Source organism: Natrix helvetica (genome assembly GCF_964273705.1).
Source record: "Natrix helvetica genome assembly, chromosome: 6".
NCBI lineage: Eukaryota > Metazoa > Chordata > Lepidosauria > Squamata > Natricidae > Natrix > Natrix helvetica.
The window spans coordinates 44,315,946-44,341,622 of NC_138553.1; the positions used below are offsets into that span (position 1 = coordinate 44,315,946).

A 25,677-nucleotide genomic window follows, 5' to 3' on the forward strand; every position below is an offset into this window, starting at 1 on the left:
TAGAAAACATTTTTTTAGTGGCAAATGAACACATTTTTCATTTCTACATGTTGTTCATACAGTTCTAAAAGCTAAATGTATTTCCCATAACTTCTCTTCTCAATGACATTCAACAAGTTGAGTGAACTATTTTTGCATTGTCTGAGATTATTCCTCTCAAACAGATTAGAGTTAAGTGATTGTTTAACTTATGTGATTTGAAAAATACTTTTACTTTTCTATTGTCTTTAAATGCAGAATTGTTAATTTTGAATTCTAGGTTTTTGAACTGTGAATATTTAATTTTATTACTGAAAAGGAATTTCATATTTCAAGTTTTTGAATTAATTGGTTTTACTAATGGACTTTACCTGAAAAAAAATCATTATTTGAAATTTTCAAATCATGGCACTTTTGTGAATGTCTTATTTCATCTTTATTTCTTTAGTAGAATGTCCTGGTTTTATTACCATTTCAGATATTTTCAAAGAGAAAGGATAAGTTGGTACTATGTTGACAAACTTTATATAGTAATGTTACCTGCAATTAATTATGTCTTCTTCCATAGTAATTAATAGTTTGGGATTTTGGTATATCATAGTCATTTATTTGTAGAAAAGAAATACCTAACATAAGAACACTTTCCAACAAAATAAAAAAACAACAACTTATCTTATAGGGATTCTATACGGCACGATGACTTTGGAGCTTGGGGGAACTGTTAGCATCACATGTGAGAAAACTGGATACAGTGCAGTCCTTGAATTCAAGCTAAAGGTTAGTAGAATCTTTTCAGATGCATTAGAGGTTTTAAAAATAAAAAATGAACAGATGCTTACTGTTCAAAAGTTTTGTTCTTTGAATTCTTTTTGCTTTGTGTTACTATGTATAATATGAACACTATTACTTTTTGAAGTATTTAGTAAAAACCTAAGGTTTTATTGATTAAAACAATACAAAATAAATCAATAAAAATATTGCCAATTTTTTTTTTTTACAATGTTTGCAGTACTCAGTCCAAAACCTCCCTTTGGAGGACCCCTGGACATTCTAATAGCACTGATCTGATTCAAAGAACTGATTTCCAGAAAACTGCCAGACGATTTCCAGAAAAGATGTTTTCACCAATTCCTCCTTTCATGGCCTCTCTGGATTGTCTCACAAACTTGTGGAATACCTGTGAAGGGAGGAGTAATTCAATAAAATGTTGTTCTTTCTACTTTAATATCATGGAGCTTCAATGCAGTAGTTTATGAACTTCTAATAATTAAAATTGTTTCCTTGTTCTTTTTATAAAAGGAATGTTGGGAAATTATTAATTTTAAGTTCCTTGACTATTACACTACATTTTTTTAAAAAAAATCTCACTTTGTTTTCATAGCCATTTTTGGGGAACAATGAAAATGTTAATCAAATAATGGGAAAAATTAAACTGGGGAAAGAAGTTCTAGCCACTCTAGAAGGCCATTGGGTAAGTAAAATAAGTTTGGTTTTGTTTCATTTTCTAAATGTTGGGTACACAGTGGTACCTTGGTACTTCTCTGCTTTGAAACTCATTGAATTTGGCAATTGATGCATTTTGACATGAAAATTTTGTCCCAGTACCTGTTTTTTAGTACTCAATGCACAAAGCTAGAACTTGTCATTGCCAGCTCCCTTGTGACTTCCTACCCTTTCTTGCCAATGCCAAAACAAAGGGTGACACGATAGTCATATGGTTTCATTGGTATTTGTCATTTTTAGTACTGTCATGCCTCCTGGAACCAATTACTGACGAGTACTGAGATACCACTGTATTTTGGTATATACAGTATTTTTATATCTGAATTGTTTGATATACATTGTTACTGATTAGGACATATGCATCTTTTGCTATATTTTTATCAGAAATCTGACCAAACTAGCACTAAACTTCCAAAGTCATATTTACACATTTACTATAGATCTGCCATATGGATAAATAAATGGAAATGCTTCCTAGCTTTCTTGACTTTACCTTGCAATAAGGCTAATATAATATCAAGTAAAGAAACATAATACTGATAAGAGTACAATGGATTGACATTGGACAAACAGTAAATAGCAATAGCACTTATATACCGCCTCATAGTTCATCATAGCCCTCTGGGCAGTTTACATTAAATATGAACCCAGGAGAGAGTGGAAACTTGACATGAATTGCCATTGGCAGACCTGTTAACTTGAAATACATAATTCTATTCTTCAAACCAGCTAAAGTTGTTGTTATTGTAAAACTAAAGCAAATAAATAATTATTGACATCACACTTTTTTTTTTTTGTATAACTGGATTCTTGCTAAACCAAATTTCAGTTGGAAAAAAAAATAGACAGGAAAATAGAGTGAAAATCTAGCTATGTGAGGGCAAGCAGATGCGATAAAAAGGATGTTCTGAAGAACATGGAAGATTCTGAAAAAAATTCATTTTAATATGGGAACAGAACAAGAGCATGTGGTGAAGCACTAATAATTTTTAATTTGTCGCATTTTGAAGTGATAAATCATTCTGATTATTATTAGTATTAATTGCTAGGTAGTAGCTGACTGATGGGCTTTGATTTATGTTACCTTATATTATGTTATTTGCACTACATCAGTTAAGGAACAGATTTTCTTAAAATTTCTATTTAGACAATGCTTCAGTTCAGAATTATTACTCCAGAATGTGATAATTCCAGTCTGAATTTATATAATTGTCTTTGCAATAAGACAAAAATGTTTTTTTTCATTAGCTTTTAAAAAAAGTATACAGCCCTGATATTCCTTGGTGTTCTCCCATCCAATTACTAATCAGATCTCATTCTGTTTAGCTTTCTAAGATCAGCCAAGACTGGCAAAGTCTTGCTATATTTTGTAGAACACAGTTGATTGAAATATAATTTTTACAAAGCTTAAACTATATGTTTAATGTATAGTAATTTTGCATACATTCATATGTTTCATTGTAGCCCAATAAATTTGAAGAAGTGTGTTGAAATTCACATGCAATTAAAACAAATTTCACTGGAAAAAAGTAATTAAAACACAAAGCGTTACTGAGAATGAATAAATGCATTACTTTAAATCAAATGATTGGAGCTAAAGTAAGGAAATGGAATATCAAGTATGACTTTCAGCTGTCCCTGAGTATTTTTGCCAAACTAGTACAAATCTTTTTAATTGTGAAAAGTGACTTTCTGAAGGAACTCTTGTTTTTCCTGACTTCGAAAAATGCTTTGCCTACTCAAGTAATCTAATATAGGACATTATACATTATAGGACAGTGAAGTTATTATTAGGGATAAGAAGACAGATGCTACAGAGACATTCTGGAATCCAACACCTGAGATCAGGCAGCACAGATTAAGAAGATACACAGTGAAGTTTGAGGAACAAGGTGACTTTGAATCAGAGAAGTAAGTTCATTCTAAAACTTTTTTTCTGATTGATTATGCAGAGGTCTTTAAGCTTTTCCTGGGCACATTTAGCAAGTTGAGAGCACTTTATGGGTGCCCTCATAAAAATGGCTCCTGTGACAGTCATTTGAACAAAGGTGGTGTTCCATTCTATTCCCTCTAGGCTCCTAAGATGCTGTTTATCAGGTTAAAGAGTAAAGCAAAAAGGATAAATTTGGAAGCCATAGCCTAGCTTATCCTTTGAAGAAAGAATCCTTATTTTAAGTTTAATTAATTTTTATAGCATTCTTCGTTTGTTGTTTTTAGTTTGGGGCTTTTTATGTTTATTTGGTTGCATAATTTGGTTGATACCTTTGTATATCTGCCCTAGGATTGTATTGATGAGTATTAACTGGAAAAAAATTCCAAGGAAGTAAGATGCTAATCAGTGATGAAATTCAATTTTGTTTACTACCTGTTCTGTGGGCATGGCTTGGTGGGCGAGGCAGGGGAAGGATACTGCAAAATCTCCATTACCACCCCACTCTGGAGCCCTCCAGAGGTGGTATTTGCCGGTTGTCCAAACTACTCAAAATTTCTGCTACCAGTTCTCCAGAACCTGCTAAATTTCACCCTGATGCTAATGGAGAAATATAATAGTTACATTAGATTTTTATTCTAATGATATAACAAAAGAAATTTTCAGCAAAGCTCTTCTCCCCGGTATCTGACCTTTTTACTGCTGTTATTCTTACTGGTTAGACTTTGGCAACACGTGACTCGAGCTATAAATCATAAAGACCAAACAGAAGCAACTCAAGAAAAATATATTCTGGAAGAAGCACAAAGGAAAGCTGCCAAGGAAAGGAAGGCGCTGAATGAAGTGTGGGTCTGCAGACTATTTGAACCAGATCCACTTACAGGAGAATGGAATTACAGATATGCAGAGTAAGTCTTGGAGGAGGAGAGATTTTTTCCCCCTTTTCTGCAAATAATAACAAGTGTGTGTGTGAGTGTGTGTTTGATTACACACACACACATTACCACTTGGCTCATACATATCTTCCGTCACATATTTCTGTAATATTTATTGCACCTGTATCATTAGTCAAAAAGCCAAGCTATAGCTCTATATTGTGATTAGAATGTTCCTTCTTAATATAGTATAAACCAAGTGTATAATTTGTGGTTTAGAGAGGAGTAGCTGTTACCCCTTCAAGAAATTTTACCAGTGTAGGTGTAGCAGGTTTCCATTTCCACAGTTCTAGCTGAAAAGAATCCAAGTAGTTCAGGTTGGAACTCTGGAATCCTTGGTGCTCCCTGATCCAATTTGCTTGGATATTTGCTTGCTGGTTTCATTACCCAACTTGATAGCATCATCAATGCATTGGTGAAATGCTTCCAAGCAAACAAACTCAAAAAGTACCACGCCTTCCAAGCTGTCAACTAAACAACTCCAAGCTGTATCTCGGAGAAAAACAGTAAATTGAGCCTTGTCTCCCTGCAGTGTGTGTAGCCACAGAGAACTCTAAGGACAACACAGAGTAATCTGTCCATAATTGATGGTAATGTTCCCCAATTCCAGATTGTGTCACCATTGCCTAGATCCAGTGTGTGACCTCAACTGAGTTGGGCCAGAGATAAATTGAATCAGGTCCATGTTCACCATGGTGGGCATGAATTCTTTTTTTCCCCAGAATTTTTTTTATTTTTTATTCTCTTACATAGCATTTTAAGTATACATTCACATAATTGTTATTCTTCTATATATTTATCATTCTTATACATTTGTTATTTCATTTAATAGGTTATAATATATAATTTGGATTGCTTTACCATCCCTTCTTCCTGTTGTAACACCACCTCATTTTCCCTTTCTTTTCTCCCTCCCTTCCTTCTCTACTTTCTTCCTTCTTCCTCTCCTTCCCCTTCCTTCTTCCCTTGCCTTTCTCCCACTCCTCTTCCTCTTCCCCTTCCTACACTCTCTCCTTCTCTTCCTCTCCCTCCCATCCTCCTTGCCTCGCCTCTTCCTTCTTTCCCTCATCTTCCTTTCATGTTCTCCTCCTTTCTCCCTTTCTTTTCTATTATTGTAGGTGTCTCTTTCCGGCTTCAGTTTATATTTCCTTGGGATGGTATTTTTGCAGATGCAAATATAATTTGATATCATTTCTTATTCCCTTACCTTCGCTAATCTATCCTAGCTATATTTTCCTCCCCTTTACATCTCCCTTTTCCTCTGTTGGTAGCTTATTTGGATGTGTCAATGCTTCCATTGTTGAAAGCCACATTGGTATTTCTAAATAGTATTTCCATTTCACATATTGTTATAAATAATAAATAAATATTTATTTCTTAGCCGCACCCTCTCCCGAAGGACTCGGGGCGGCGTACAATGAAACATATGAAATAAATATGTGGACAAAACAAACATATAACAGAGACATATACCGAGACATACACAAGGAGGAGGTCGGCTGATGAATAAAAAACAATTAGAATACAGTGATTAAAAAACCCCTAAATAATTAAATATAATTAAAATACCCAATTAAAAACCCATCAGGAGCGATATGGTTAGATCAAAGTTGAGCCAGGCCAGCTACTTGGAATAGGTGGGTCTTAAGCTTAATACGAAAGGAGCGGAGGTCAGAGGTATTCCTAATATCCGGAGGGAGGTCATTCCACAGGGCTGGGCCCGCCACAGAGAAGGCTCTACTCCTAGGCGCCGCCCCCCGACACTGTCTAGTGGACGGCACCTGGAGGAGGCCCTCTCTGTGCGAGCGGATTGGTCGCACAGATTGTTAACAATCCATTCCTTACATAATGTCTTTGAAAATAGCCATGTACCTTATTTTTACCATACCACAAAAAAGCATGCCAACCTAGTTGCAAATCCTGACCTTCCAATGTCAATAATCTTGTATTACTCAGTAGAATCCATTCTTTCATCCAAGCTAATCCCGCTGCTTGATAATACAATTCCCAATTTGGTAATCCAAATCCACTTCGAATTTTTGCATCTTGCAACATTTTAATGTTAATTCTTGCTTTTTTCCCCTGCCATATATATTTCCCCACTATTTTGTTCATAGTTTCAAAGAATTTTTTCTCCAATTTCATTGGTATTGTTTGGAATAGGTATGGCAATCTTGGTAGTATATTCATCTTTACTGCTATTCTTCCCATCAATGATAATTGTAGGTTTTTCCATCTTTCCAAATCTATTTCTATTTGTTTTCTCACCTTATAATAGTTATCCTCCTTTAGTGTTTCACTTTTTTCACCACATCTATATCCAGTTTCCCCATCAACTCTCTTTTCTGTTTTTCTGTCAGATTTTTCACCAAAAATTTTGTTTTATCTTTATTGATCTTCAAGCCCGCTACTTCTCCATATTCTTCTATTATTTCAACTAGTTTTGGCCCTGTTTCTAGCTTATATTCTTCTTTCTTAACCCTCATCCCTTTTACCTCTTTATTTTGTCATATTTCTCTGTTCAAAATCTCTAGTGTCAGTATAAATAACAATGGCGATAGTGGACAACTTTGTCTAGTTCCCGTCGTGATCTCTATCTTTCCTGTCATCTCACCATTTACCATTACCTTTGCCGATTGGTTATTGTATATTGTTTTGATCATATTTATAAATCCCTCACCAAATCCCATCATTTGAAATTGCATTATCATAAATTGCCAGTTCACATTATCAAAGGCCTTTTGTGCGTCCAAAAATAGCAATGCCATTTGCTTCTCTGAGTGGGCTTCGTAGTATTCTACCGTATTTAATACAATTTGCATATTGTCTCTGGTCTGTCTCTTAGGGAGAAATCCATTTTGGTCTGTGTGTATAAATTCGTTTAAGAGTCTCTTCATTCTTTCTGCCATTATTGACACAAAAATTTTATAATTTACATTTTGTAATGAAATAGGTCTGTAATTCTTTACTTGTTGTAGGTCTGAGTCGTCTTTTGTATCAGTGTTATATATGCTTCCATCCATGTTTCTGGTATCTTTGCTTCCCTTAGTAAGTCATTAAATAGTTCTAACATTACATTGCTTAATACTTCTTGTAATGTTTGGTTCAGTTCTGCCGGTAATCCATCTGGTCCTGGTGTTTTCCCTTTCTTTTCCCTTTTAATGCCTTCTATTACCTCCATCATTTTAATTCTTTCTTCTAGTGCCTTCTTAAATTTTTCTGGCATCTTAGTTATTTTGGTTTTCTCTAAGAATTGTCTTATTTTCCCTTCTGGTACCCTCTCATGTTGATATAGCTTGTTATAGTAGTTCTCAATTATTATTTTCTTTTCTCCATTTGAATGTTGTAAATTCCCTTCTTCATCTATCAGTTGGTTTATCAGTTTTTTTTTCTCTTTCCTTTTTCAACTTGTAGGCCAGCCAACGTTCTGGTTTATTTGCATTTTCAAAAAAGTTTTGTTTTGCCAATTTTATTTTGTTTGCCAAATCTTCATTTTCTATCAGGTTCAGTTTGTGTTTTTGCACTTCCAACATATTTTTAACTTTTTTGCTTTGTGGGTTTCTCTGCAGCTCCATCTCCAAACTTTTGTATTCTAATTACAACTTCTTTTGAGTTTGTCTATTCTGCCTATTCTTTTTCCATAAGTAGGTCATTGCGGGACTCTGATATATGCTTTACAGGGTGCTATACATTCTGTAATGATGTGTCTTCCTTTCTATTTTCCTGGAAGAAATAAGTCAGTTCCTTTTCTATATATTGCTGGAAACTTTTTTCATTTAATATTCTTAAGTTTAAAGTCCATCTCCCCTTTTTCCTCTGTCCCTTCCAAGTCATTATTATTGGATTATGATCAGCCCATGTGCTTATGTCTATGTCTATTTTGATTGTTTTGAGTATTAACTCTGTTGACATCCACATCATATCTATTCTTGACCAAGATAAGTGTCTGTTTGAGTAGAGGGTATATTGTCTTTCTTTCGGGTGTCTTATTCTTCAAACGTCTTGCAAATTTAATTTTTTCGTCATTGTGAAAAATGTTTTGAGTAGGGTTTTTCTTGGCTTCTTGTTCATCTTTGTGGATTTATAGTCTATTCCATTATTTACAATTGCATTAAAGTCTCCTAGTATACATATATCTTCGTATTCATATTCTATTATTTTTTATGTACTTTCCCCCAAAAAATCTTCCTGTTTATCATTTGGGGTATATATTGCCACTAATAATATCTTTCTCAGATTCATCGTTATCTCCACCATCAGTATTCTCCCCTCCCCATCTTCAAAAATTATATTTGATTGGATTGTCTTTCTGATATATAATGCTATTCCCTTTTTACTTTGGATAGCCAGTTGTGTATAAATTACCTAGTTTTACCTGTTCCAAAATTTTTCTGTGTTTCTAATATGTACTTCCTATAAGTATATAATGTCCAATTTCAGTTTCTCTAGTTTATTGAATGTTCTTCTTTTTATTTCCAAGTTTAGTCCATTTATATTAATTGAGATTACTTTTATTTCTTCCTCCATATTATTGGTTTATAGTTTAATTGATCTAATCGTTCTCAGCTCCCTCTTTCCTTTGTCCCTTTGTCCCTTGCTCTTGATCTTTCCCCCTAGTTTCCTGAGATTTAGTTCTTCCCTCTTCTTTTACCAACATTCTTTACTGTGCTACTATATGTTGTTCATAAAATAATTCTGCTTTCTCTAGTGTATATAATCTGTGCCTTTATTCTTGCCAATTTACCAAAATTCCTTCTGGAACCAGCCATCTAAAACTCCCCCCTTTCTTAATCAGACTCTTGGTCAGGAAGTTGTATTCTTTTCTTATTTCTCTAACCTTCCTTGGAATTTGCTTCAATACTACTATCTCTCTAGACTTGTATTTGATTCTAGTACTTCCTGTTGCTTGCAGTATTTCATTTTTTAGAGTTTTTAAAATAAATCTTACGTGTATCTCTCTGGGCAAGTTATTTCTTATTGCATATCTTGTATGTACTCTAAATGTCTCATCCATTCCACCTAAAATGTGTTCCTTACTCCTTTCTGTGACCCCTGAGAGGATTTCTGCAATCTTCTCTGCTAAATTGTCTCCTTTCTCCTCTTCAGTGTTCTGGAATCTTAAGTAGAATTTGGATCTTCCCATTTCCCAGAATATGGAGGGTTCATCTTGCTTTTTATCAATTGTTATCAATATATAATCCATCTCCTCCACTTTTTTCTCTTTGCTCTTTCTTCCACCTTTTGCAATCTCTGCTCATTTCCCCCCATCATTTCCTTAGCTTCTTTCAATTCATCTTCTACCTTGCCCACATTCTCTTCTACTTGGTTTATTTGCTTCTTGAGGTCCTTAAGATCCGTGTGTATAGCTTACAACATACTTTTCAGCTCTGAGGTAGCTTTATCTTGTTGCATTGGTATACTTGTTACTTTCTGTGTTGCTGGACCGGGCGATGTCGCTGTTGCAGATGCATATGATGTTATTTTCTTCATCTTGGTGTTTGATTCTGACATTGTTGTGTTTGAGTTATAATCCGATTTTATAATCCAAAAGGTAAATTGGTAAATTAATTGTAATCCTGGAATTGCCCATAGCAGCTCAAACACCAGCCTTCAAAAAAAAAAAAAAAAAAAAGCAACCCCTGACCCCTGTTCTTGGATCCAGTCTTCAGCTTCTTGCTACCTTAATCTGTTCGCTTTGTAGTGCCAACATGTGGTTAAAAACAAAAGAAAGAAGAAGAAGAAAAACGAGGTTGCTGAAAAGGCTCTCAGCTCAAAGAAAAAAGAAAAAGGCCCCAAAATTTATTCCACAATGGTAAACCACACTTCCTTGCAAAACGGCAAAGGAAAGAAGAAAAAGAAAAAAGGCGAGTGGGGTGGGTGGGAAGGAAGGAGAAAGATAAAAATTGCATTGGAAAAGGACCAAAGTAGACAAGTAAAAAAAAGAAAAAAGAAACCCTTTAGTCTGAGTTGGCTTGTGGCTATGAATTCTTGAACTGCTCTCCATTCCATATGCATGAAAAGGAGATTGATGTCCTCAAGTACCATAACTTGTGCCACAGGTTGAAATAGTTCAAGTAGGGAGATTTCTTTGCAGCAAGGAGGTTGGTAACTGGCAATCTTGCTACAGATTCAGGCAGCTAAGGCAGGAAGGCTTCTAGCAACAATCTCTTCTGATCCCTACAGCCCAACTTCACAAACAAACCTCACAACTTGTTATTTGCAGAAAAGCACCCCCTGGAAGACATCAAAACTTCTCAAATAACATAGCTACATCTTTGCCCCAACTGTGGGTTTGTGCTTGAGCTACATATGGAAGCCAGCTTGGTGCATCCCTGTGAAGATGTACATATGCATATGCTTCAGTAATGCAACAAGGTTGACTGCCTCATTCACAAGTCATGGATGAGGAAAGGTTTATTACAGACTGACCAACAACATGTAGCAACAGCTGGGTACTTATATAAGATGCTAATGGTATACATTTTTAAAATACTATAAATACTGCTTTGCTGAAAGTAATGAGTGTGACGTTAATCATCTCACTTTATCTAAAGTATGTACACATTTTTTGTGTATAGTACAAGACCATGGGATCCACTGAATGACATGATACAGTTTGAAAAAGATGGCATTATTCAAACCAAAGTAAGACATCGTACACCAATGGTATGTTCTTTGCCTTTTTTATTACTACATTATTAAATTGAGATTTCTCTAGGGACAGGGATTTCCCTTGAAATAGCCACATTCTGCCTTCATTTCTCTGACAAGTGAAGTATACTGTTATGAGGAGTTCAATCTCTGGCCTGCTTGCAGCAGTTATTTTAAAGCTTATGCCTATTTGTTTTTCTTAATGGACCTTTTTTTCTGAGCTCTGTGCTTTATATTTGTAAAACGTGTATTATGCTATACGCACTTTAGACAGTTGCACTGGGAATGACAAAGAAATAATTTGTTAATTATAATTTTACCTGATTTAGATATAACAATTTTTTCCTAGCTATGCCTGTTTTTTTCCTTATATAACCTTTTTCTCTTTAAATAACATTCTGAGCTCCATCAAAAAGTTGTCCATCTTGAATATAACAGATTAAGAAAACCACATGACACTAGATGTATTCTAAAGCAGCATAGATTTATCCAAAAACCTATAGGACTTACTTATTTCATATTTAGCTTTTAAAACAAAGTTGAACGGCACACCCTTTATGATAGTGTTAATTTTGGGTGATCTGGGTCTGCGGTTCACGCTTATGAGAGAATGCAAGGCATATACTGAACAGCATGTGACAATGCTAAGAAAATGGGAGAATGCCATGAAATGGGGAGGACCATATCACATGCATGGGTTCTTCTTTTTTTTCTGATTTTGATGGGATATTGGGGAAGGGAATCTGTCAATCCTATTTATTCAATAGCTTGCACAAGACTTTTAGTGTGTCTTCCAACTAAAAATATGATGTAAATGTTTTGTTAAAAATTTTTTTAAAGAATTTAAAACTAATACAAGGTAAAGGAGGGGAAAAAAGGAAAAAGGCAAAAAGTACCAAAAGAAATAGAAGCATCTGATTTCCTTTGCAGCAAACATAGATATGATTACAAATCACACATATGCACATCTCTTAATCTGTGGTTATAAAAACACTTTTTATCTAATGCGTATTTTTATAATCATAACAAATCAAAAGTTCATTTTTTCTGTTTTTGCTGTTTCATGTAAAGGTAAAGATTCCTCTCGCAAATATTTTCCAGTTATTTGAACAGAAATACCTCCCAGAATATAAATTAATTTGGAAAAAATATTCTTTTTAGATATTCACCTTTCCTCAAATGTTGAGGTTTAATGACTCTCATCTATCCATATCTAAAGAAACCTCTGTATTTATTGAATGTATGTCTAATGTTACTAATTGAGCTATATATTTCAGTATGCACATATTTAAATATTTAATGGTTGAGTACAAATATGGTATTGATGTTCCTTTAATGGATGGATAACCACATTTTCATGTATTGGCATCTTCTATTTGAAGCAGTTAATATCTTGCTACTTTATTAGGCTTCTGTCATTTGCACCATCACTGCAATAGTATTGTGAGCTTTAGAAATAAGCAGAAGAATGTTGCAATGCATATTAATTTTGCTGCAGAGGAAATCTCTATTTATAGATTAATTACTTCCCAATATGTCTATGAAATGAGGAAGACAGAACTTAATGTCTATAATACAATACAATAGTAGAGTTGGAAGGGACCTTGGAGGTCTTCTAGTCCAACCCCCTGCCTAGGCAGGAAACCCTATACCGTTTCAGACAAATAGCTATCCAACATCTTCTTAAAGACTTCCAGTGTTGGGGCATTCACAACTTCTGGAGGCAAGCTGTTCCACTGATTAATTGTTCTCACTGTCAGGAAATTTCTCCTCAGTTCTAAGTTGCTTCTCTCCTTGATTAGTTTCCACCCATTGCTTCTTGTTCTACCCTCAGGTGCTTTGGAGAATAGTTTGACTCCCTCTTCTTTGTGGCAACCTCTGAGATATTGGAATAATGCTATCATGTCTCCCCTAGTCCTTCTTTCTCTTAAGCTAAACATACCCAGTTCCTGCAACCGTTCTTCATATGTTTTAGTCTCCAGTCCCCTAATCATCTTTGTTGCTCTTCTCTGCACTCTTTCTAGAGTCTCCACATCTTTTTTACATCGTGGCGACCAGAACTGAATGCAGTATTCCAAGTGTGGCCTTACCAAGGCATTATAAAGTGGTATTAACACTTCACGTGATCTTGATTCTATCCCTCTGTTGATGCAGCCTAGAACTGTGTTGGCTTTTTTGGCAGCTGCTGCACACTGCTGGCTCATATTTAAATGGTTGTCCACTAGGACTCCAAGATCCCTTTCACAGTTACTACTACTGAGTAAGGTATCACCTATACTGTACCTGTGCATTCCGTTTTTGTTGCCTAAATGTAGAACCTTACTCTTTTCACCATTGAATTTCATTTTATTAGATAGTGCCCAATGTTCAAGTTTGTCAAGATCCTTCTGTATCTTAAGCCTATCTTCTGGAGTGTTGGCTATTCCTGCCAGCTTGGTATCATCTGCAAATTTGATGAGTTCCCCATTTATTCCCTCATCCAAATCATTGATGAAGATGTTGAAGAGTACTGGGCCTAAAACAGAGCCTTGGGGTACTCCACTGCATACTTCCCTCCATGTAGATGCAGTTCCATTGAGAACTACACGTTGAGTGCGGTTGGTCAGCCAGTTACCAATCCATCTGGTGGTGATGCTGTCTAACCCACATTCTTCTACTTTATCTAGTAGTAGGTTATGGTCTACCTTATCAAAAGCCTTACTGAAGTCCAAGTAAACTATATCAACGGCATTCCTCTGGTCCACTAATTTTGTCACATTATCAAAGAATGCAATAAGATTAGTCTGGCATGATCTGTTTTTGACAAATCCATGTTGGCTTTTGGCTATTACTTTGTCTACATGGGCTATATTGCAGTTGCTACTGTGGAAGGAATCCCAGGACTCCCAGCTGGTCAGATCCTGAGCCAATTGCAAAAACTTTCTTTATCTATACATTTTTACACAAAAAAGAGCTGTGGTTTAGAGTCCACATGGGATATTTTAGGATTTCCCTTTGATCCAGGGAGATTATGACATCTGCCTTCCAGCCAGAGTTCTCAGCTGCTCTCTTTCAGCCCACCATAATTCCCCACCAAAAGTTTCCTTTTTCCAACTAAAAATAGAGGAAAGTTTTGTTGCTGATTTTCTGTTGTAAACTGCACTATTAAAATTAAACAGGGCCACCAATAATACTATTTTGGGATTCATTATAACTATGAAAGATGGATTAATAATTTATAAATGAATAATTAAAAAAATGATTTGCAAGCCCTGCCCATCCTTACTGTATAGAATTGGATCTATATTTGCTTTTCTGGAACCAGAAGATAATCAAATTCTTTATGTTGAAATAGCCAGAATGTTTATTGTCTCAAGGAATTGTATTCCTCTCAATGTTACCTATTGTCCTCCAGTATGGCAACTGAAGTGGAGTTGCAAGAAGATAGTGTAAACAAACCACTCGTTTCTTGCAACCAGCAGAAGGCTGCTAAGCATAACTATCTTTTTGTTTCTGAGCAATAAAGCTGATAAAAATGTGTATTACAGGTTACTGTTGCAAAAATAAAACGGTCTGCTAAATCTAAGAAAGAAGAATTTGGCTTCTCCTCACCAGAGCCTGATAATCCAGACTCATCAGGAAGTGAAGGTAAATGCTACATTGGTTTACTGTGCCCTTCTTTCTAAAACTATGATGAATAAAGTACAAACATGCCTAAATTTCATTATCTGTAAACTAAATATACTGTTTTTGTTTTGGTGCCTTCAAACCATTGTTGATTCCTGGCAATTACCTGGTTTAGCCACTGAAAGTTTCATGATAAGATTTTTCGGGGTGGTTTGCTATTGCGTTCTTCCTAGGGCTCAGAGACATGGACTGGCTGAAATCACCCAGCTAGTTTCATGTCCAAGGCAGAAATAGACTCTCAGGCTCCAGTTTTCTAACCCAATGCCTTAAACGGCTATACTAAACTGGGTTTCCATGTTAAATTTATTTAGTATTTAATGTCATTTTCTGTCCTGGCTTGTAAAATCATTTTTTAAATGAAAAAAAAAGAGCTTTAGTTCATATCTGGTAAACTAAAATAATTTGGTTTCTATATGATTTATATATTTTACCTGTTGACTAATTTTGAATTACTTCTGAAGCACAACTCAAACATAACACAAGAATCCGAAAGAAAACAGTAGATCTTGCTGAACTGCAAAGTGCCATTGAATCTATAAAGTTAACACAGGAAGATATTCGGAGGTATGTTTGTAGTATTTTTTTTAAATCACATTCCATAACAGGACTATTGATGTTGCTGCATGCTGCACTCTCTAAATTCCCAAAATGCTCTCTACTACCTCAGCGTAACTTCTGTTGGAGCTTTTGGGCACACATTCAAAAAAAGCACTAGGCTACACTCATCTACCATATTATACTTAAAGCATACATCTCTGGATTCTACATCAGCTCCAGAGATATTATTGAAAACAGAGATTGTACTTGACACTGTTGCTCTGCTGCATGACTGCCTCCTTATTTATATGAAATAAAATTAGGTGGGGGAGGAAATCTTGTGGGCTTTAAGGGGGAAATGTAACTAAGTGCACATTTACATAAATGTATATAAATGTAACTAACTAAAAATCTAAAGATGCCAATTTAGAGATCTGGGATTTAGAGCAAACCTTGACCCTTTAAATGTCTAGATAACTAAAGAAATTCTGGTGAGAGATAATGCTGAAGTTATGTTCTCCTAGTCAGTTTAAGATATGACTAATACACATTTTCATGATAATTTTTAAGTTACTGCTTAAAACATTTCTATCATGCCTTTCAGTTCCAAAATGCAAAACTACTGAAAATCAGAGATCAATGCCAAAAAGGTAACATTTTAATAAAAGAATATATGGGGACATAAATATTAATATCTTGGTGTGAAAGCAAAGACTTTTCCAAGATTTTCCCTTTATTATTCAGTATAGTGCAAAACAAAATGTGCGGAGTGAAGGGAAAGAAGATTTAGCATAGATGGATTAGGTGGTAGATACACTTGACGCGGTGGATCAGTGGCTAAGACGCTGAGCTTGTTGATCAGAAAGGTTGGCAGTTTGCCGGTTCAAATCCCTAGCGCCATGTAACGGAGAGAGTTCCCGTTACTTGTCCCAGCTTCTGCCAACCTAGTAGTTTGAAAGCACATTAAAAAATGCAAGTAGAAAAATAGGAACCACCTTTGGTGGGAAGATAACAGCATTCCATGTGCCTTCGGCATTTAGTCATGCCGGCCACATGTCCACAAAAATATCTTCAGACAGTGCTGGCTCTTCGGCTTTGAAACGGAGATGAGCACCACCCCCAAGAGTCAGGAACGACTAGCCCTTATGTGTGAAGGGAACCTTTACCTTTATCTTTGCCTCCAAATGCAGTTGATATATATTCATATATTTATATTCCTTGAAGGTCCTTACTTTGCAGCATCTGTATTCTATTCCCTTAATCCTATATAATATCACAAATACTTCATGCTGCTTCTTGTTTAATTTCATGCATATGTATTTGCACCATCTAATAAGGACCCTTTATGGAGATTTTACTTTCATATTTTGAGGTCAATTTCTTTTTCTTCCAAATTGATGATAACACTAAAGATGTTACCTGGTTAGATAGTGAAACATCTGCAGGAAAATAATCAAGTTCAGAGAGCACAAAGAAACATAACTTGCCTTTTAGTTGATCATGCCTTAAATGAGTCCATTGATGTTGCTGCTAGTTGTCTTCTCTTTTCTTCCACTTTTCTCAGCATTGTAGACTTCTTAAGATAGCTAGGCCTTTGCATAAGGTGTCCAAAGTATGATATTATAAGCCTGCTCATTTGTCCCTCAAGTGAGAATTATAGATTGATTTCTTTAATGATCCATTTGTTTGTTCATTTGGCTAACCATGGAATTCACAGAATTATTTTACAACACTAAATTTCAAAATACTCTTTCTATCTGTTTCTTCAAAATTCAAATGTTGCTTCCAAATACCATATATTATTCTGATCTTTGTACGCAAAGATACATCCCAACTTTTTCCAAGGCCTTCACTGCTACTCTAGAAAGTGTTAGTCTACAGCATATTTGTTGACTGCTGTTCCTTTACTGTTGGTGCTACAGGAAAAAGCTATTCTTCAATATCTTTACGTCACTTACAAAACTGGTCGCTATACCTGATGTCTTTACAATTTTATTTAACATTAGACCCATTTTTTCATCATGTTCCTTGTCTTTCTTTACTATAGCTTCCAGATCCTTCGCACTTTCAACTATCAGAATAAGTGTTATCAGCAAAACACAGGTCATTTATTTTTCTTCCTCAAGTTTTAAAACAATTCTCATCTTCTTGCCATGCAGCTTCTCCCAACATATAGTCAGCATATAATTGAATAAATAAAGGAAGAATAGCCAGTCTTCTTATCTTTTGCTGACCTAGAACTGTCTGTTTGCCATATTCTGTCCTTCATGGCTTTATATAAGTTTCTCATGACACAGTGAGATGTTCTAGGATTCCCAATTATTTTAATAGAAATTAACAGAAAAAGATGCACATTTTCCTAAATGCATATATCTTTTTTTTTAAAGCAAGAGTTAATAGCCATATAAATTTAAGAGTTGAACCTTTGAACTTTCAGATTCAGTAAAGCATTCAGAAACTTTGTGGGACATGATATCATCTGGAAGCTGAGCTTGTAATGAGTACTTTTTCTGCCAAAGATTGTGCTTTGTTAACTTCAGAAGTAGATCCAAATGCTTTGTACTGTCTTAATGAATAACAGTATGAATTTGGTTCTTTAAATACGCTTACAATAGACGTAAAACATAATTACAACATTAAGATAGCTTCTGAACCTTCTAAGAACTACCCATAATCTTGCAATACTGTGACCTACACTATGATCTAAACTTCACTAAAATCCTGTTAATACATAAAAAGATCCTTGTTAAACAATCAAATACTGTACTGCAGTGGTGCCTACATTAGGAAGGAAAATTGGGGTTTTTGATACAAGCTCTTCTTCGTTTGTATGTTACGATGTGTACAAAGGAGCAGGAGTTTGATCACACTACTGCTATGCTATCTTGGCTTATTTGATACATTCCCCAGGAGAAATCATTGGTATGTCAAGTCTTTATTCAATAATACACTGAATCAGTATTCAGTATCTTCTCTGACAATTGGAATATTTAATCTCTTCAAAATGGTTTATGTACTTGAAATTTTTATATCATGCTCTAATGAAAAAACCAACAACAATAACAATGTAGATATTTAAATTTATAATGTTATCTAATAGGAAAAAGATTATTATTTTTTAATCTGAATTTGCTTCTGACCTGGGAGCCAAGTCAGAATGGACTATACTTGTAGTGATATGAAGTATAGGGGGTTATTTCTGTAATCCAGACCAGGAAGACTTCCAGAATGCTTATTGGATTTTCTGATAAAGTGAAGTGAATCTCCATTCATTATACCCTCAACAATTGTGATGCTGATCGGTAAGGGTTTAATGAATTTGTGGATTTTTAGGAATCCCATAGCAATTTATTGGCTACGTTTATTTCTATGTTACCTTTAATATATTTAATATTTATATAATTACATATTTAAAATTTGATCCTCTATATGTCAAACCCTTTTAAGCCACTTGGAAATGGGGGTCAAGATATGCACTATCACCTATTCATGTCATAATTAATAAATATCTGACTGTACAGTATATGTACGATAGTAAAACATAAATAATTCGAAGGAAAATAAGTCATGGGTTAAAAATTAATTCAGATATAGTGTTAAAAATTGCTGAATATATGGAGAGAAGAATTGCATGAATATGTTTTTAAAATGTAGTAAATGCTACAATTAAAAGATGGAATAGACTGCCTAGCTTTCTAAAGAAGCTATCATTCCAGTGTGGGTTTTTCCCCCACACACAATCGTTTTGAAATGTATAGCACCAATGCTTCAACAACTTTTTTTCAGTTTTCCACTATCCAGTCATCCTCTTCTTACTTTACATATATCCATATCAATTACATAGCATATATTGCTAGAATAATTTGTACTATTTTAATTTAGAAGCTGATACATTTGGGACCCATATTATTGCAAAGTCCAATTAACTTGAAAGTCATAATTTTAAGATTCCAGTATATTAATTACCCTGTTTGGGAAATCATTGTTATAAAATTATAGTTGTCTGTCGAATATTTTTTTCAAATTTTTGATGGGTCTATAATGCTTACTTAAGAATTGGAAATGTGTAGATTAAACTAAATTCATTTTTTTTAAATAGGGATATTACAGCATTAAGAACACGAATGACTTCAAGTTTGCCAACGCCAGATAATAACTTCTTTCAATTCAAGCACTATGTCTTCATTTTGCTGATGGTTCTCCTGCAACTTATAATCAATTACTTATTCAAATAGATTATCTGGACAGAAGAATATCTATGAAATGGAATTATTACGGTCTTCATGGGACCATCTTTAAAGCTTGGTTTGGTTTCAAATGAGGCAATATTATCTACAGGACCCAGAAGATTCAGACCTTTGACTCAAAAGATTGGGCTCATATGAAATAGTTTGTTATTCCATCCTAGCCAGATGACATGGACAATGCTTACGTGCCAGTACTACTTCTTCATATCTTCCAAATGCTGGATAACTGCCTTGCATGTTCTAAGGTGTCATAAACTATTATAAATATCAATATAGAATATATCAGTTTGGAATTTGAAGAGCCTATTTTGTTACATCCAATCCCTATTGGACATGCTAGCAAAAGAAGTAAATTTTGACCTAAGACTTTTCTTCCTTAGTTTAATCAACCTTACTTCAATATGAAAATAATGCCGAGGGATATTAATTCAGAAAATTCAATAATTGCAGCAAAATGAAACTACTCAGCTGTTCATGGTCATTAAGAACATGTGAACTATTAATCATCAACATTGTATTAACTGCATCAATTTTCAGGGATAGTTAAAGGGGGTTTCCCCCCTTAGTTTTTAATAATGGATCGTTGTTAATAGTATTAGTCAGTGAGAGAAAAAACATTTCAACTATCCAGAGAAGTAAACCACTTTTGTGCCAAGCAGTATTTTGATTCCTTCCCAAATTAAAACTCTTGCTGACTGTTACAGTTTATTTAACTTTGGGGATGCTAATAATGAGATGCAGAGGAATAGAAAGTGCACTATTTAGGCAATATAAAAAAGAAAGCTATTTTAAGTTAATCATAAAATTCTTATTGATTGACCTGTGAGATCCTATCTGTATTTTAAAAATATGTTAACATTGGTTTTGTCATTTCAGGTTACACAATTTGAACATAACTGCATCTGAATATTTATACTGTAAAAAAAAATTGGGTAGCAACATTCTAGTTCCAAGAGTAACTCTGGAAGGTTCATCTGCTACTCAGTTTCTGTTTAAGAAATATGCCTCAGAATGTAGCACATTTATCTTGACTTTCTTTATGTTAAAATATTGAGCTGTTTTACTGAGTCTAAGTAAACTCAGCAAATCTGGATTGGACTTCATTAAATTTAAAAAGAAATCAAATTACAGCTACATTATTCCTGCTTTTCTGCTGTTTTTATATTTACATAATATTTATTGAAGACTTATAGTCAATTTACAGAACAGCAAGAAGCATATATCTTACATGATTTATATATTTTATAGCAAATATAACATTTTCAATTAGAGGTACATAATTTACATTTGGTCAATTCAGGATTCTAGTACTCCCATCCCAAACCTAACTATTTTAAAGATGTTGAAATACAAAATGGAGTTTTATAATACCTGGGAATTACTTTCCCAGCATCTTCTGATAATACCAGAATGAAAAAGGTAGCTGTAGCCAACAGTTACAGTTGCCTGCCTTAAATTATTATGTTTTAAAAGTGCTTCAGTTTAGAATGAGAAATGTATTACCATTGGAGTAAATTGGTTGAATGCAGCCATAATTCAGATGTTTTATAAATTGATTGAAATTGAGTTACTGATGTGTATGATTTTATAAAGGAATAGCATAAATAAAGTGTAAATACATATGTTCTGACTTACATTTATTTATATGCATTTGGAGCAACTACCTATCTGTACATAAATGTTCAGTGATTGTCGAATTTATTTGGTTTTCATTGTTTTGACAATGTCTCCTAATATAAATACCATATTTCTGTCTGCTGGTAGGTCTTCAGTTATAGCAGAATTATTATTCAGATGCTTTCTTTTAAACATTTCTATTCCTTCTAAACTCCCAAACCAGTTGCATTTTCAGTTACATTATTTGTATTAATGGAGTCTAAAGCACTCCTGTGTCAAGCACAGCTCAAAAGATAAAACATTTTTGTTTCATCTTCAAGTAAGTTCCTTGTGCGAACTGAGGAATCTGTTGCCTAACTACTTTTTGTATGATATGTCTAGTTAGGAGCCCAGTCAACACATTGTTTATATGATATTTAATTTTATGAATACGATTCTACATTCTTTCATTTAGATTTTTTTTCTCCGTATACTAATAAGGAAGCTGTGACCTGACAATTTGTAGAGATCTAAGGGCAGTAGTTTCCCTATAATGTTTAGTACTTAAAGGTAGAAAATAATTAGAATTGTGTGTTAACTTGTTTATATGTTTGTTTAAAAGAAATGCACTATAAGCCTTCAATACACCATGTAATCATCAATATAACTACAATGAAATGTGTTGTGTAAAATAGCAAGTAGACTTCTTGCAATATATAATTCTTGTATCCTATGTTGGGCTGCTTTTTAACTTTTAGTTATCACTTAAGAGTACAACATACTCATTTTTCATTAAAAAGTTGATTTTGACAACTAATCTGTAAAATATATCAAATTATTTTACAGCTCACTACCCTCCTGTGCCTTCAGGAAGATTTTGCCAACTCAACATTAATGAAATGGGATGAGAGTTAAAATTGTTTTAGTCACCATGATGTATTAGTTTTTGTAGATTTTCACGGGTGTAGGTATACTGGTCTTGTGGTATTCGGGTCTTTTCCTGTGCAAGATTGAGATTGTCTTGGCAACGTTTCAGCAAGGTCTCACTCGCCAATGTTGCCAAGACAATCTCAATCTTACACGGGAAAAGACCCGAATACAACAAGACCAGCATGCATATATATATATATATATATGTGTGTGTGTGTATGTGTGTGTGTGTGTGTGTGTGTATACACACATACATACATATATATATACATATACATATACACACACACACACACACACACACACACACACAGAGTATATATATACTGCATATGACACCTAACTGTGAACTAAGTGATTACTGTGTTTCTTCTCTTACCTCAATTTTTTGGCATATTTTGAGAGTGGGTGATCAGATACTTGAGTTTTGTAACAGTGCCTTGATGGTTCGCATAGCAATGAGGTATGTATATATAAGTATATTTTCAAGGTTGTACCATATCTATTCAACAATGTTGTGGTATCTGTTACTTTCAATATTAATTTGGGGAAAGTATAAAAGGATATATAATTACAGAAAAATACATCATTTATTTCTTTTGATAACTATGAAGGACCCAATATTGGAGAACATATTATTGTACATTGAAACTGCAATGTTGTTTGTTGATACTAAAAAATAGCCATAATAAAATTCGAACCACTGACAACCAGCTTCATTTTATTGTTTTAACAAAGTGGATTTCTGAGCAAAATGATTGATGAAAATAAAATATGTACAATATTTCAATGGAAAAGACCTGTTCTAATATTTCCTTGTGCAGATTAATTATCCACTTGTGTAATGGATGTAAATCTTGGCTATTTAAATGAATAGCCTTCCACTCTTCTTGAAATCTTTGTTGTTGTTTTTTCTAGTTTCTGGAATAAACTTGTTAGCATTTTTAATTCTCTTGCCCTTTTTATTTTAACACTCTGTTTGGATTTTTATACTGCTACACGTTTTTTAACTAAAAGTAGGCTGTTGTATGTTAAGGACCAGTGTTTAGTCCAATGCATATAATACATGTAATGAAAAAATGTGAAAATATTTACTCGTGTATGTATGTAGGAAACTCCTATTTCTGTAAGTTTCCTATTTTTGCCTATCATGTAAAATACCATTATTACTGCACTTTTCTATTTGCAAATCATGCTGCATGCAGTGTGATGAAGGAAATTATTTCCTTTGAACGTGCTGAATTTGTGTATTTCATGCAAAATTATATAGCTGAGTTCAAAAACTTGTTTAGAAATACATTTGTAAATTCAAAGTTCTACCACTGGTCAGTAGTTTTGTATAATTATAGAATAAAAAGCTGTAATCAATAATAGTACATTGTGTTTGAACTTTACTTGTAAAACTTTAAGTACAATTTTTTGATAATGCAGTACTGCTGGAGGGAATGTAATGAAGATATAAAAAAACAGTCTGCTTCTGTTTAGCATAATCACTGAATTTCATAAAAGAAGGTCATTTTGGAAAGACTGAAACAGGCTTATTTAAGCAACACAAGCGACACCATGTTATTCTGTTCAATCCAAATCTATAGCCTCCCTGCATAAGATAGAAAACAGATTTGTTTGGAGACTCTATTAGTAGATAAATAGATTGAACACCACCTGAATATGCACAGCCCTTCCAGACATTAATTCCTATCTTCTATCACCTAGTCAAATTGTCTTGATTTTTGGAAAAGCTAAAGAAGTCAGATTCAATTGATACTGGAGATGACAACACCAGAAAATTACATGGTTATATAAGATAGATTTTGATATATAAGATAGATTTTGAAGTTTTTAAAAAACACCCTGAAAGAAAGCAACAAAAACTAATTCCATCATATTGTCGAGTAAATTCAAGAGAATGTTTACTTTTTAAATTAAAAATTAATAGAATTTAAATATATATGTAATGTAACAGAAAACATGCAGCAAACTCAGAAGCCCAGTTTTTAAAAATCAACAACAGAGAAAATGGTACAGAAGCCGTTTCTAAATACCACTACATGGCTTCATAGTCTTAAAATTACTTCAGAGGGGTTACAATCTAAAGATCAAAGACAAGAATAGATCTTGAGCTTGTAATACACATTTTATAATTAATTTCCCCTTTGCATCTAATTTAAAAGTGGCTGTTTATAAAATTTCTTAAAATTCGTCCTCATCTGGGGTGCTCCAAATGTGATGAGGCTGGAACTTTCAGAATACCCAGCCACTATATCCATACACCTGAAGGAAGGCTGAAAATTCATCCTCTATTTAAAATGAAAGGTGATCAAGGGAGTACCATTTCTTCAATTAAAAATATCAAAGCTAGTGAGACAGCAGTATATTGCATTTGTAATCTCATTTTCCCACCCTTTATTCCACCTTTTTTTCCTGTATCAGATTGACTTGTTAGAAGGAAATATAAATAACCTGCCTTTTGAATTGGAGGCAAGATTCCTCAATCTGGAAGCTCTCTACCATATTCATTCTTTGTTGAAATTCTTACAAAGGAACACAGAACAATACAATCCTGTTAGTACCTTTTATTCACACTGTTCAGTTGCTAAAAGCAGAAAAACAATATTATATTAACTACAAAGCTAAGATCAAGACACTGACTAATGCGAATGCCTCCTGTTAACAGGATGAGAGATTCTAGACTTCATAAATAAAATGCCTTAAAGCAAACTGAAAAGTATTGAAATATTCTGATATAGCATCTAGCATTTTCACATGCCATGTATTCCTTTCTTTAGAAAGATTCAAAAAGGCAATTTCCTTGCATTAATTTTCCATTGACCTTCAAATATTCTTAGCAAGTAACCTTTTTTTTCTGTTATCAACTATCATTTATCATTTCTTTCTTCCCCTGCCTGAGTGTATCAGAGGAATATGCACAGCGCTCTTTCCTGTAGCATCTTATTTGTTACTTTACTTTTGTAAATCTAGGCCGTTCAGAACAAGCAGTGATGACATATTTGGCACAAACAGGCACTTAGGAGGAATACTCCCCATAGTTATTATTTCATTCAGATTTCTTTTGAAATACAAACAATTGCCCTTGAACCTATTGTCACTGGTACAAAATGAGGAATGAAAACAAAGCCCCAGATTCCTTGTTTAAAACAAAAACAAAAAAAAACCCCACTTCATTATAAATAATAGTTTTATGAGTTGAATGCATGCAGCACAATAATGTGAATATAAAGCAAGATCAAAAGGATAAAATCCCTTTGTATTGAAGTATTACAATCCCTAGATCAATACCATTGGACTAGCTAGATTTATAGTTTCATATTTTATGAAGTTCGATAAAACTGACTTAAGGGATGAAAAAAGTGGGTTCAGGGATACTGTGGCTGGGGGCTACGGTTGGCCATTGCTGATCTATAGGTCAGGGTCCATTTTAACATATTTGTACCATATAATACAAATAATAATTTATGGACAATTTGGGAAAATAAATTCTAGTTAATCAATAAAACAACAAAGCACTTAGCAGATACAGTAATTATCAGCAAAGATAAAAGACGCTACTTTAAAAGTATTACGGCATTAGCATTTTATGTCTTTTAATATTATGAAATCATCTGTGCAACAGTGGGGGCAGGACAGCAGCAGCCCTTCACAATAATCCCAGTTTCTTCTGTGGCCTTTGGAAAATTAATTGCCC

General features: G+C 34.1%; 1 protein-coding gene across 2 annotated transcripts in view; it reads left to right on the plus strand.

Annotated features, from left to right (window-relative positions):
* The window catches only part of OSBPL8 (oxysterol binding protein like 8), an 87,351-nt gene extending 64,004 nt beyond the window's left edge, over positions 1-23,347 (plus strand). Inside the window, exons 17-25 of one of the 2 annotated variants that reach the window (XM_081957186.1) lie at positions 659-756; positions 1,361-1,450; positions 3,257-3,393; positions 4,135-4,320; positions 10,926-11,013; positions 14,526-14,625; positions 15,126-15,228; positions 15,806-15,850; positions 19,299-19,389. In XM_081957186.1, coding sequence (XP_081813312.1) covers positions 659-756; positions 1,361-1,450; positions 3,257-3,393; positions 4,135-4,320; positions 10,926-11,013; positions 14,526-14,625; positions 15,126-15,228; positions 15,806-15,827 — 824 coding nt within the window. In that variant the 3' untranslated portion in view covers positions 15,828-15,850; positions 19,299-19,389. Of the gene's footprint in view, positions 1-658; positions 757-1,360; positions 1,451-3,256; positions 3,394-4,134; positions 4,321-10,925; positions 11,014-14,525; positions 14,626-15,125; positions 15,229-15,805; positions 15,851-19,298 lie in introns of both variants that reach the window. The other variant, XM_081957185.1, reaches the window with a different exon arrangement.
* The last annotated feature ends 2,330 nt before the right edge of the window (positions 23,348-25,677 follow it).